The sequence below is a fragment of the Alosa alosa genome, chromosome 6, assembly GCF_017589495.1.
Source record: "Alosa alosa isolate M-15738 ecotype Scorff River chromosome 6, AALO_Geno_1.1, whole genome shotgun sequence".
In the NCBI taxonomy this organism is placed as follows: domain Eukaryota; kingdom Metazoa; phylum Chordata; class Actinopteri; order Clupeiformes; family Clupeidae; genus Alosa; species Alosa alosa.
In genome coordinates this window covers 4,239,108-4,252,629 of record NC_063194.1, presented here as the reverse complement: position 1 = coordinate 4,252,629, position 13,522 = coordinate 4,239,108, and the positions used below count along the sequence as shown (strand labels likewise).

Here is a 13,522-nt window from a genome sequence, read left to right as displayed (position 1 = left end):
ATCAGATGTTTAGTGACTGACTTTGAATAATTCCTTTTCTGTAATAGGTGTAAAAAGCACCACAAGAAACCAACACTCTTGTTGGATGGTAGCCTAAGCTATAAACTGTTGGTCAACAGGCCCCTCCAGAAGGCGGTCACTGACCTACCTACAATGCCAGACGTTATGCAAAAGTCAAATAGCAGGCGAGATTACGGATCTTTAATCACTGTAAATTATTTATAATGGCAACACCAACATGGCAACCTCCATATATAGCCTAACTTTACTTTGACTGCATCGTTGCTGTAGATTTTTAAACCATCGAACACTTAAATGAAGAAAACCCTGTTGCATGGATTAAAATAGGCTATGTCTAACATTAGTTTGTCGGAAAACGCCATTTTGGTTCTTATACTGTATGACAAGAGTGCCAGCTGGCACCTCCGCAGAGCCCAAATGGTGTCCTCAGTGGTTCAGTTTCAGTAAATCTAGCAGCCTATCCACAGTTAGATCCGCCCACTCGTGAGTCAGAGGATTCTACGAGGTCTGCTGTAATGACAGCTCAAACCTGTCCACGTCAACACAGGAACAACACCATGGACTCTGTGGCTCTGGTCAGTAATTTGCAAATATTTAATGTTATCCATAAAATATTCAAACTTGATTGCATCATGTCCTTTAACAAACATGGCGTTCAAAATATAGGTTTAAAATGCGCTCTCGGACGTTATGTGGAACATTGAACCTCGTTGAGTTAAGCTAAAAGGCTGTAAAACCAGATGGATAGCCTACCTCTTCTACTTTTGAAATGCTTGACCATTTTAAATGAACGACATTGTTGCATTGCTTGCCATTGTGTATTGTTAACAATGTTGCAGCCAATGTTGCACTTTTCATTTCCTGACGAGGAATAGCTTAATCTAGTGTCGCATAGCCTAACTCTCGAACAGTTGCCAGTCAGTTCACTGAATAGGCTATAGGTGCAGGCTCAAAGTAAAATCCTAGCCTACACCAAAATTATCATAACTATTCTAATGAAATGTGGAACGTTGTTACGGTCTCTTTCATGATGGATCAAGTATTTCTTAGAACACACTTGCAATACTTTGTCCTACAACAGCACAAACTTATTAAACTGAGCGCAGCAGACCAATCCGAGGCTGTACCGAGTGGGACGTGGATGCCACGTCTTCGGTATGTCGTTTCACTCAGTTTGCAAAACGTGTGCTGCCGCGGCTCTCTTTCGGTTGTGGTGCAGAGTTTTTTCAATCCACAGGTGTCTCAAATGTCGTGTCACCCTTAAACGTGACACTTTCATTGATATTTTTTGTCTAGTTCAACTAGTGCCCTTAACCAAACGAAGTAGCCTATAGGTTAAATACTTTTATATGGCTGAGATTTGGAATTCATTGATCACATTTCCAGTATAGTTGCATTCCTTCGCATTTATCTTCACATCGAAGGTAATCTCTCTTAGACCTCTAGTGTATCTAGTGGAAGAGGCCCCCCTGAAGTGGTAATTTTTAATTCAGTAAAAGCCTTCTGCCAAGGCCCTTACCGATATGTACAACAGAAGGTGGAGTCAATTTCCAGGGAATGGCACATTTTTAAGTTCTACAGTTACGTTCCTCTCCATATGGCATCACATTGAACCAGGCAGGAGAGAGTCACCGTCATGCTAACATCTCTGAGGTTAATATTTACCAGCCCCCTCTCTGTTCTCTTGGCCGAAGTTCTGTGATACACTAAGACTCTAAGTCAGTTGTAGTCAGTGCATAACAGAACTTTGGCTCGGAACAACTCGGCAGCAATGGATGAAGACAAATCACTAAACCATATGTCTCTGATTCCTTGAATGTTGACAGATTCCTGTGTTCTTTGTTGATTTGATCCTGCCTTCTCTGATTTTGAAATGTTACCAGGCTTTGATATATTTTTAAATTGTTTTCAGGAACCTTCACTATACACAGTGAAGGCTGTATTTATTTTGGACAATGATGGGAACAGACTTCTGTCGAAGGTAAAATTGCATTACATTACATTCATCTAATTTCACACTGCCAATCAAACATTATCTATGCAAGCTTTTGAGCCTATAGGACTGAACATCTTGTATATCTTGTTTCCAAACACTATCAGTCTTTCTTCAAAGAAAAACGTGCACTCAGACATGCATTATATATTTCCTATCTGATTCACCTTTTTCTAGTACTACGATCCTGACCTTTACCCATCTATGAAGGAACAGAGAAGTTTTGAGAAGAATGTCTTCAACAAGACCCACAAAGCTGACAGTAAGTGCCTCAGTTTTTGCCGGTGATTAGATAGACAGCTGGAGAAGGCCCTCGTATACACCTCAATGATGGGCATGTGGAGCATTGATGGGGTGTAGAGATAATGCTTTCTCAAGCAGTCCAAACGTCTTTGCTACAACTCTCAAGACAATGTCAGCTGGCTCCTCTATCAAAATTGGAAGCCATAGAACATAGAATTTGTGGGCATATACATTCAACAAATGCCCTGGTTTTATTTCAGAGAGCTATTCTCAATCGTCGCCAGTGGCCCACAAGTTATTCCGATGAATGAAGGTGGTAGTGTCAGCTGTGATCCTATTGGTCAACTTTGTTAATGTGAGACTTCTCCCGTGTGCTGATTGGCCAGGTCTACTTTTTGTTGTGTGACTGTAAAGCCATGTCTCGATCCTCAAGGGGTTCGGGAGCTTGGATTACGGCTGACAAAAGAGTAGAGAACCTGTTCCTGACTGACAGCTTTTTTCGTTGTGGCATCATGGTCAAAGAAATCGAAGGCTCCACCTGGCCTTCAGGTGTGGCCAGCATGATCACCTTTCACCCCCCTCTTATCTATACCTCACAAACCTACAAACCTAAATCAGCACTGCTCCCTCATGTCCAGCCATTCCCTGTTCTCATTGTGTTTTCTTCTCCGCTTGGATCCATTTTCTCATTCTGCTTCTTCCATCTGTCTTATCTCCATACTCTCCTTCCTCTCTCTCTCTCTCTCTCTCTCTCTCTCTCTCTCTCTCTCTCTCTCTCTCTCTCTCTCTCTCTCTCTCTCTCTCTCTCTCTCTCTCTCTCTCTTTCTGACTCTGTCTCTGAGCAGATGAGATTGCCTTCTTGGAAGGGATGACAATTGTCTACAAGGGCAGCATTGATCTGTTCTTCTACGTGGTCGGCAGTGCCCAGGAGAACGAGGTATGCAGTGCATGGCAGCGCAACGCAGCGCCCTGTTACTAGGCCACTAAGGCGGCATTCTTTGTCCACATTATCACTGCAAAGTCGTATCGTTTTGTTTGAGGAGAGCCAGATCTGTGAGAATAACATGGACACACCTCTTCCTCTTCCCCGCTCTCGCTCTCTTTTTAGTCCTGATATCTGTTCCATTTCCTTTTTTAATACAGTTTACGTCTATTCCCACTCTTTATGCACATCCCTCAATGTCTGGATTTGTCCAGTTAATCGTGTATTGTGTTTGGTCTCTCTATCTTTCTCTTGACTTTTGTAGCTTATGCTGATGGCTGTCCTGAATTGCCTGTTTGAATCACTTAGTCAAATCTTAAGGTAAGTTCTACACACATTCATAAGCTACCGAAGGTCATTATCAAATCATTATCGTCATTATCAAATCATTTTTCATCATCAAATAACGGCAATCAATGTGTTGCCACTCTCTTAACACAGATATAATATGCCACTCTCTTAACACAGATATAATATGCCACTCTCTTAACACAGATATAATATGCTAATAATAGAGGATGCCAGTGTGTCACTGAAACACTAATAACAGAAATAAGATGATTTATTATAATGGCTGGAAGACAATGTTGTTTTTAGAGATGTTGTCCAAATCCAAGCTCATCAAGTCCATTTCTAAATCCACCCGCCACCCAGTGTTTTCTGGATTAGTACCTGATGATGTACATCATCAGTGTGTTTCCTTCTTCAATTTTGGTCCCATAATCACTAAACTACAGCTGCTTGGCAAAGGCTGGTACCGTAACCATAGAAACGAATGCAGTTACCCCGTACTCTCTCATTTCTCTCTCTCCCTCTCTGTCACTCTCTCTTTCTCTCTCTCACTCTCTCTCTGTCTGTGTGTGTGTGTGTGTGTGTGTGAGATTGTGGCGAAACAGAGAACTAAACAGCACACTTCCATTAGGCTTTGAAAAAGCGCTGAGCAGCTCTAAATCTGACACACCCTGAAGTGGGGAAAGACATTAGTCATGTTTGCATGGGCAGGGCTCACACCAAAATAGTAATGGCCTGTTGATTGCCACATTGTTTGCCTTTCCATACGTGTGTGTGTGTGTGTGTGTGTGTGTGGGGGGTGATGAATAAATGCTATGAAAACAGAACAAGATTATAACAAACATACAAAAATGAACTGATTAGTCTTGGCCCATACACAGTAACTTGTGTGGTCCGTAAAACAATCACGAACAAAATTGCATCAGAATTTAAATCAGAGTTCTTCATAAGCAATGAAAAACACACACTGAAAGCTTATTTAAAACATCAATGAAAATGATTAAAACGTTGAAAATTGTCCATGTGGGGAGAAATGGGATATAAAAATGAAAAAGGTCTATGGGCAAATGTACATGCAAGCAAGGAGGGAGGAAGGGGTAGAGGATACAGAGATGGGCTGAAGCATGATGCTACGTGGAGTCAGTGAGTGCAAGGGAGGTTGTGTGTGTGTGTGTGTGCGTGTGTGTGTGTGTGTGTGTGTGTGTGTGTGTGTGTGTGCGTGCGTGTGTGTGGGGGGGGGCAGTCAGTGATGCACACAGTGAGTAGTGAACCCATGAGTGGTCATGCCTAAGAGGCATGGCCAGTTAGAGAGGACTAACTGTCGCTGGTGTATAGATAGATAGATAGATAGATAGATAGACACTTTATTGATCCCCAGGGGAAATTCAAGGTCTCAGTAGCATACAGACAACACACACATTCACTAACAGCAGAAAAAGTCATTCAAAGTATATGATATAAAAACACAACTAAGCAATAAGGACAGTAGAATATAAAGAATATACTAAATATATACTGTAACAGTGTCAGCCTTAGTGAGTGTGTGTGTGTGATGGTCTGAAAGCTTTTAGTCTGAGTCTTACATTGTATGTCTGATAAACTGATCAGAGGGGGGACCTGCATGCACAAAATTATTCAAAACACAAAGTGAAAACACAACAAAAACCTTCATAATAAATACTAAACAAAAGTACTCTCCTGCTCCTTTCCTTGCACACATCCAGTGCTATTCTGCCTCCAACATGCACCTTTCACGGGCATTAATGTCTAATAAGGAATTGAGTATGGTTGCACAAATGACTATTTTGTGTATAATAACATGGGTTGCACTTACCCTCCGCAGATCTCCTTAACCTATTATGACTTGATTTGGTTTGAGTGACATGACGGGGCCTGCCTCATTAATAAATGCAATAACACACTAAACCTCCCCTGTTCAACAGTCTGTGTCTCCTCCTCACAGGAAGAACGTGGAGAGGAGGTGTCTGCTGGATAACATGGATGGAGTCTTCCTGGTGGTGGATGAGATCATCGATGGCGGGTGAGAGTGGTTGTCGAATTTCACCACAGAAGTCTGGAAAGCTGGAAAATAGTTGGGTGGTAGGAGAAAATAGATGGGTGTGGAGGGCATGTAATATGGGCTAAGTAAACCTGCAGGGCCGACTTTGAGACACCTGCAGTATTCCGTTTCACAACAGGTGTAACACCGTTCAAAACAATCAGGGAAATTCCTATTCTGGGAGGACAGCCTTTTGGGTAAAAATAATTAACTGCCAGTATCTTGGTCACTGACACTGGGAAGTCATCTGTGGACAATATGGATCTCGTGCAGTGATGTTGAAGAAAAAATGACCTCCTCTCTCTAAACAATAAATCAAACTGCTGTAAAGGGCCGGTCATACCAGGAACAATAACTATAACTATAACCATAACGAAAGCATCCACACTGACCAACGATAAGAAAAGTATCTCTTTGTGTTGATGAATGTAATGGTTAAAATTTGATGGTTTCTGATTGGCTGTCAGCTTTTTATCGTTCTCAAAATTGATCTGAAAGTGATCCCCAACGATATCATTCTTCATGTCGTTATAGTTAATGTTGTCATTCGTATTAGCTAGAACGATATTTTTTTGCCGTTATAGTTATCGTTCTTGCTGTAAACGGCCCTTGATACAGTATATTTACTTATTTAGTTCAGTTACTTTAAATTAATAGATAGATCAATATTCAGAATGGCTTTATTAATGAATTTTGACTTATTTACCGGTATGTCCTATTTTAAACTTTGTTCACAGGCTGATGTTGTTTGTTTGATGGGTCTCTTGTTGATCTTGTTGTCAGGGTAATTTTGGAGAGTGACCCACAGCAGGTGGTGGAGAAAGTCAACTACAGGGTAAGACCCGTGGCCAGAACTTTTGATACTTCTGAGACCTCTCCCATTTTCTACATTTTCCTACACCAATTCATTACTCACAAAATAAAACAGACAAAAAAAAAACACATCTTCATTTGCCTTGCCCTGATAGGCTGGCTCTGAACAGGCGTTTGGCTTTGTCCTGTTTGACTACATCACCGGTAATGTGGAGGCGCAGTCCTCCAGCAGCCAGTATGCTTAGTCCCACCGCCTCCCCTGCAGGGAGGGAGGGGACGGCAAGCCAGAGGAGACAGAAAGGGTGAGGGGGGCAGGGCAAAGAGGTTTTAAACCAAGAGAGTGGGTGGGAAGCCCAGAGAAGGTACCTGCATGGAGTGAGCGCATGGCCTTGCAGTGAGATGCACACTTCCATGGGTGGGTTTCCACATAACCAACACTGGCCTCAACAAGAGAGGGATGTTTACGTTTGTTCTCAGTAAATATACACGGTTCAGTGGTAACTTTTGTTGCTATTTCTGCCAACTGGTAACTACATGTTTTGCTGTTGCAAATCAGAAAAAGAGCTGAAATCGAAATGTGTTGGAAATCCACCCAAGATCACAAAAGTACATGTCTGTAGTTTCTCACAAATAGTGGGTTGATGGAGCATGTGGATGTTTTTCAATGTGTTATATCCATAAACGACAGGTTAGACTTCAGAATGAATTTGGAATAAGGGTAATTATGTATACAGTAGAAGTGCAAAACAGACGTGTGTATTAGTATTCGGTTGTTAAGTCCATATCGTTTCCGGGCCCAACATATCTTTCGTCCAAAAAAGTTTATTAGTGCAACCAGCCTTTTTTCACAACCTGTGAACCTTTTCACCATTACCTCTGTTTTAGTGAGGGTAAAAAACAATCACTTGACTCTAACAGAGTAATTAGTATAGCTTTGAAGGCAGATTAGTAGTGAGTAGTAGAATAACCATTTGCTTGTAGGCTACTCGCAATAGTGGGGGAAGTTTATTTTGCTATCTTTGGAAAAAACGGGCCACTCTGGGCCCAGTAGGACCCAGAAACAGATTTTTTGGTGCATTATCACAGCATGACTTAACAACTGGATAGCAATAGCATAGAATAAACACATAGAAATGTTTGTAAATAAATTGTGTTTATTATTATTGTAGTAGGAGCTACAGAACAAACTTGCACTAAGTGGTCTGTGCGTTCACATTGCAATCCTATTATGTTATTTCAATAACCAACAATTGGGTTCACCAGCTGTTAGTTTTCGTCCAGTGAAGTTTCAAGTCCTGGGAATACTCGAGTTTGCAAAGCACAGCTGGTCCTACAAAGCCATTTATAAGCATAGAACGTAATTGGGATGCTACATAACCTTCTAGACTTCCCTTTAATCTACATGTAGCATTTACCATTTGTACAAATAGAATATCAGTGTGTGTTCCCTGGATATTTAGCACATGAGGAAGGGATAACAGCCGCCGAGGTGTCCCACATTATTAATGGACGACACGGACGTAAAGAGTTTCCTTTGCCAAGTTCATTCATTCCATAGCCTAAATCTGGACACCTAGAGGGTCGATATCCCACTTATCCTCCTGTTGTTATCCTCCTGCATGTTTCAGTTTATAAAGAATTTGACTTGTAATTAATTCATTAAAAATGAATTGTTGTACTGCTTTATTTGCTTACTCACAGTGATAACAGTGGGTAGTTAACATACATCAAATTGTGTTTTCACATTGTTTTAACAATGAAAAATGCAGGATTGCCTTTGCAGTTAAAATGAGAGAGCGACATCTAATGGGGAATGCTGGTAATGATTAGATTAACTTTTAAATTTAAAATGCAACAGGTAGGCTTGTTAAACTAAATGAGGAAATGAGCCTAGAAGACAAAATGCATATTGGCCCTAAAGTTTGATCCATCCACACTGATATCAAATCAGTGGTCTTTCTTGATATTTTGAATCCTAGTGAAGACACAAGCAGAACGTGCACAGCACAAGTAATGAGAAAAGCAACAAAAGCCTTTCTCTGTTTGGCACTTGCTAGAGACCAGTAGTACGGACACCGCTGAAGTCTCAATCTTTTCTTAGCATCCTGTGGGAGGACTTGAATGCTTGTGAAATATGAGGGAGCTTTTGTATGCTCAAGGTTTTAGCATCCACTGGTCATGTCTGAATGGCATGTGGGTGTTTTGGTGGAGAAGGTGCAGTCTTTCCTAATGTAGCCTCACAGGCGTGTCTGAGTTGGTTTCTCTTTTTCTCTCTTTCTCTTTCTGGCAGGCGGACGACAACCCTCTGTCAGAGCAGAGTGTGGCACAGGTGAGACGGACACACTGATGCACAGCCCAAGACATGCAAGCACTTACAAACACCCACCCACACGCACGCACGCACACACTGATGCAACACAAAATATGCAACACTGACAGATATGTGCACACAGTACATACTTTTGTTTTTTGACAAATAACATAAGATAATACTTTAATCTCTGTTTACATACAAATGTATCTTGCATTACAGCTCAGCAATCAGCATAGAAAGACTTTAAAAATAACAAGGGTAATCTTCCAGAATCTCTGAATACCAGGAATCCCCTGCATGTGTGTATTTTTAAGCCATACTGTTGGTAACACTTCAATCAGTTAATGTCACTCAGTCTAATCCATTATGCATGCAAGATATTTTAGAGTTGTAGTCAGACATGTCTGAAATAGCTGTGCTATTAAGATTAGCGCTGCACACTTGCATGGGACATAGGCAATAGATGGACTGCCTTAACATTGCATCTGAATTCCTCCCTACTTGCCTGCCTTCCTCTGTGGCATATACTGTAGCTGTCCTCACACCATTGCTGCAAACCCTGGAGCAGATTTGGCTCGCTCTCCTCAGTGCCGGGCCGGGCTCGGGCCATATCAGAGCCTAACCTGGGCCAGACCCGCTCCATTGTTTTTCTTCTGTCTTTGTTATTGATTTTGATTTGCTCATCTACTGCCTCCTCATCACACTGACTGACCTCTTTACCTCCCCTGTGCAGCACCTAACAGAAAAACTGGCTCTCACTACCACTGTAAGTCTGCTTGTACTCACTCCCCGCCCCATTCCATCTCTTGAAATCAGCTCATCTCTCTCTTTCTCTCACTCACTCACTCACTCTCTCCCTTTCTCTCTCTCTTTCTCTTTGGCTCTCCATTCACCTGTCCTTGTTTCTCTCTCTGTATTGCTGGCATATTAACCAAGCAGCCTTCTGGTTATGAATGGTTTTGCCTGTTTTCTGATTCTCAAAATCAGAAGTTACATCACAGCTTAGTGGTACAGAAACAACAGCAACACCTTGGCTTGTAAAGCGCTTTTGTTCTTTCCGGGCCCCTTTGAAAGATGACATAGAAGGGAAAACCATTTTTACCTTGGCAGTGTTGAATAAGGAGAGTTCGGTCACAGGGTCACAAAGCTACCGTGAACTGCAAACACGGTTATTTCTTCCTTCATATGTAAATCCTGTACTTTAAGATGACCACTAAAAAACGGGTCTCGGGACTCTTAACAAAGACAGACTATGACACAAATAGAGACTGTGATGCAAAGTACTTGTCTGATTACCGCCCGCTTCCACCCATGGAGATTCAGGAAGAAGTTGCTGGAGCCTGTGGGGGTGACCATGCGGGGGCGCTACATACCTGCTAAAATGGGATGTTTTACTCCCCAGTCCTGATAATAGGGTTGTAAAATAGCTTCTGAGCATGTTTTGACAGACCAAAGTTGCATACCTTCTATGTTAATATCGGAGACCAAGATAAAATACTCCCTTCATCCAATCCATGTCATCTTTCGTTGTTAATTGCCACACCCCTTGGCGCATTGCTCCTAAAAAGAGATGTGCAAGATAAACAATGAATATACATTGCACTGGGATAATAATCCGCTTTCCGCCATGCGCCAGGTAGGAAAATAGGGCCCTTGGTGTATCCAAACCAGTTGCAATATTTGCAATCTAACAGATGTAAGCTAATATTGCTTGTGTAGCAACCATCTTAACCATTACCATCCTTTTTTGCCAACATTTAATTTAATACAATATAGGGTAAAGAGCAAAACACAAACATTGTAAGTCCCGGCATAAAATAATGGCGTGGCCTCCTGAAAGATGACAAGAAAATGAGACATTTATGGGTTTCATGCGCCACCTGGTGGTTGAATGTACTCTCTCGATAACCTTAAAAACAATTTTAACTGCCGTGTGCGTGTGTGGGTGTTTGCTTTTTGCCGAGCTGTTGTCCATCTGTCCAGAATATCTGCGCTGTAGTTTTCAAAATTATTTATAACGTTTAACTTTAAATCAGAAGTAAGTAGGGCCTACTGGGTGGTGCACGCAGTGAGTGAAGAAAATTAAGACTGCAGGGCCTCATGCGCTGGTGAGCCCGTTGAACATGCAAAGAATAGCTTTATAGCCTCGTCAGTTTCCCCTTTTTTCATGAATGCATTTGCTTGTTTGCCTTTCAGGTATTACAGTCAGCAAAGGATCAAATCAAGTGGTCAATACTCAAGTGAGCAGTGGACGCTATGAGGGGCATGCACCCTTGCACAAGGATCGGGACATAGAAGTCTATAGAGATTCGCGCTATGCAGCTATAATCTTCATGTTTTGTCGGGTGACATTTTGTGTAAATACTTTGTTTTTGTCGATAAGGGTAAAATTCTATGTACATAATATATAATATTTATTAGTCTAAACATGTTTCAGACTCGAATTATCAATTGGTCAAGAGCACAGTAGGCTACAGGCCTGCTTTGGTCCGAGTAGCCTATAGCCTAGGTCATTTTTTTAAAGGCTTACCTTACCTTTTAGGGGCACCTTAAAATTGTTGAAATTATTATTTTTTCTATGAAGTTAGTCTTTAGTGTAAAATATCAAGACTATGGGTCCCAACGTCCTTTGTCATTTGAAAGTCATTTGTTCTTTGGCTGTCACATCCCAAACCAAGGCCGGGCGGGTGCGGTAGTTCCAGTTATACAATCGGATCAGGATGAACTCACACACCAAATACGGCCGATTTAATTAAGTAAACTTGTTTAATATGAAAGAAAGTATTGAAGCACCAACGTCCTTCAATTAAGGGAAAACTTTTGATGAGACGGGAGACTATATTATAGTTTAGGCCTAGGCTATGCCTGTAGTTATTTTTCCAGAATAATCAAATATTTGTAGGGTTTGATGACGAGATGACAGTCTAATATAGTTCACTTAAAGACAGAAGGCACTTGTATCGTAAGCCATTGTGTTAGAGTAGGCATAGCCTATTTGAAATGTAGTGTTTCATGATGTCGACAATTATTTCCCTGCAGTGATCGTTTTTTCATTTTTATTGCACACCAAAGAAAGAAACACTAGGCTATTCTATCTGTTGTTTTGAACTGAAATAACACCGCAATATTTATATACATTTTTTTTGTTAAATATGGACTTTTTGATTTCACTGCCAACCACAGTTTTATTGACAGTCTGACTACTTTTTTTATTTGACGGCTAAGGCCTATGTGTAGGGGTAGGGTACGAAAATAATTGAATCTTTGTCGGTAATAAGATTAATAGACTATTTAGAAGGTAAAATGTTAGTTAATGTTACTGAGGTAGCCTATGGATTGTGTGTTTTGTACATCACAAATAATACTCATTATTAAAACTGTGTGTGCACACTCATTGGTGCGTCGTCAAGTGATCTTCCTGGACTGTGTTGTTGGACGACCTATTTTCCATAATAATAGGGGTGGAGAAGCGGTTCTCATTGGAGGCGCAGATTCTCCGTCAGTCATTCAAGCCGAAATGCCCCGCCTTCCCTTTCATATCCAATTAAAACTCCCAGTTCTCAAACTCTAACTCTGATTGGCTGGTCTCCATGTGGGTGGGTTTAGGGATTTGTGGGCCTATCCCAATGCAGACTTCATTGCTCTGTCAAGCCCTCTCTAAAAAATCCTGAAGAACAGATTAGGCTACCCTTTTTAAAAAAGATAAATATACATGCATGGTTTTTATGCTAATGTTTGGTATTAATAAAATAGAATTGAATCGAAGTAATACATTTTATTTGTCAATGTCAGCTTGTTCAACTTATTTGATTGTGTTGTAGGTCACCTGATAGGCTAGGGGGAAATAAATAGCCTATGCAATAGTTATTTCTCTCGTGGCAATGGCACAAATATTTTTACATTTATACGTTTTTATTTAGGGTACATCAAATAAAATCGTCCCACTGAAAATCAGTTTTAGGCCTAGCCTATGTAAAAGCTCTGTAATACGCAGGCAGGTTAAGCTTTTACAATTTGATTTGTAGGCTATTGAAAAGAATAAACACCACCAACAGAAATACGCTGACGAGTGAACAAAATTCACAAGAGTGAACACACGATAGAAAATATGTATGCTTACTTAAGATTAGGCCTAATTAAATAATTACATAAACAATGGCTTAGGCTTGTAATCAGCTGAAAAACATAATGTGTGTTGTATGTATGTAGGCCTATTCACTGATCGCTGATTCACAATATTGGGGGTATTAGCGGTGCCCCTGAGAAGGTCTCCTAAATTCTGAAGACATCCGCGGGGAGAGTTAAAGGCCGCTAAGAACAGGCCCCGAACTTTTTTTATTCTGCAAACCAAATCTACATGATTCTTACAAGAAATGGTTGCAGATTTTGAAATACACGTTTTTGGAAAATCAGTTTTACACTTTAGGATACAGTTTTTCTCAGATAGATAGATAGATATATACTTTATTGATCCCCAAGGGGAAATTCAAGATTCTCATTCGCTTTGGTCCATTTCTCAGATCAGAATTGAAATTCTCAAAACTGTTTGTTCAAACTCCATATCGTGCAAATGCTTTAGTATACATGCAACGGATTGTGCACCAATGTCTGCTGCTTTTTACACTTTTCAATACCAATGTCATGTTCGTCAAAATGCACTATAGTTCCATGCCGAATAGTCCCAAAACAAATAGGCATTTCATCGTTTGAGTCATTACATGCAAACGTGTTGAACTGGTTGTCATAACTAGTTGTCATAATCTGACAAACATATGTGCATGTGTGTCTGCCAGAGAACGTCAGGAT

The 13,522-nt window shown here is 40.8% G+C and overlaps 1 protein-coding gene across 4 annotated transcripts; it reads left to right on the top strand.

Moving 5' to 3' along the window:
* Positions 1-517: 517 nt before the first annotated feature.
* Positions 518-12,110, top strand: copz2 (COPI coat complex subunit zeta 2). Of its 4 annotated transcripts, none has more exons than XR_007193759.1 (10): positions 518-596; positions 1,934-2,002; positions 2,192-2,276; positions 3,103-3,194; positions 3,505-3,560; positions 5,494-5,571; positions 6,373-6,424; positions 6,558-6,704; positions 8,693-8,731; positions 10,913-12,110. XR_007193759.1 is itself a non-coding variant. In XM_048246379.1 (10 exons), the coding sequence occupies exons 1-10, from the start codon at positions 537-539 to the stop codon at positions 10,958-10,960; spliced, it is 612 nt and encodes a 203-aa protein (XP_048102336.1). In that variant the 5' UTR covers positions 518-536; the 3' UTR covers positions 10,961-12,110. The 4 variants fall into 4 exon arrangements, 2 of the variants coding, with proteins under 2 accessions (XP_048102336.1, XP_048102337.1); XR_007193760.1 differs by lacking the exon at positions 10,913-12,110 and adding an exon at positions 9,450-9,467; XM_048246379.1 differs by lacking the exon at positions 6,558-6,704 and adding an exon at positions 9,450-9,482.
* The last annotated feature ends 1,412 nt before the right edge of the window (positions 12,111-13,522 follow it).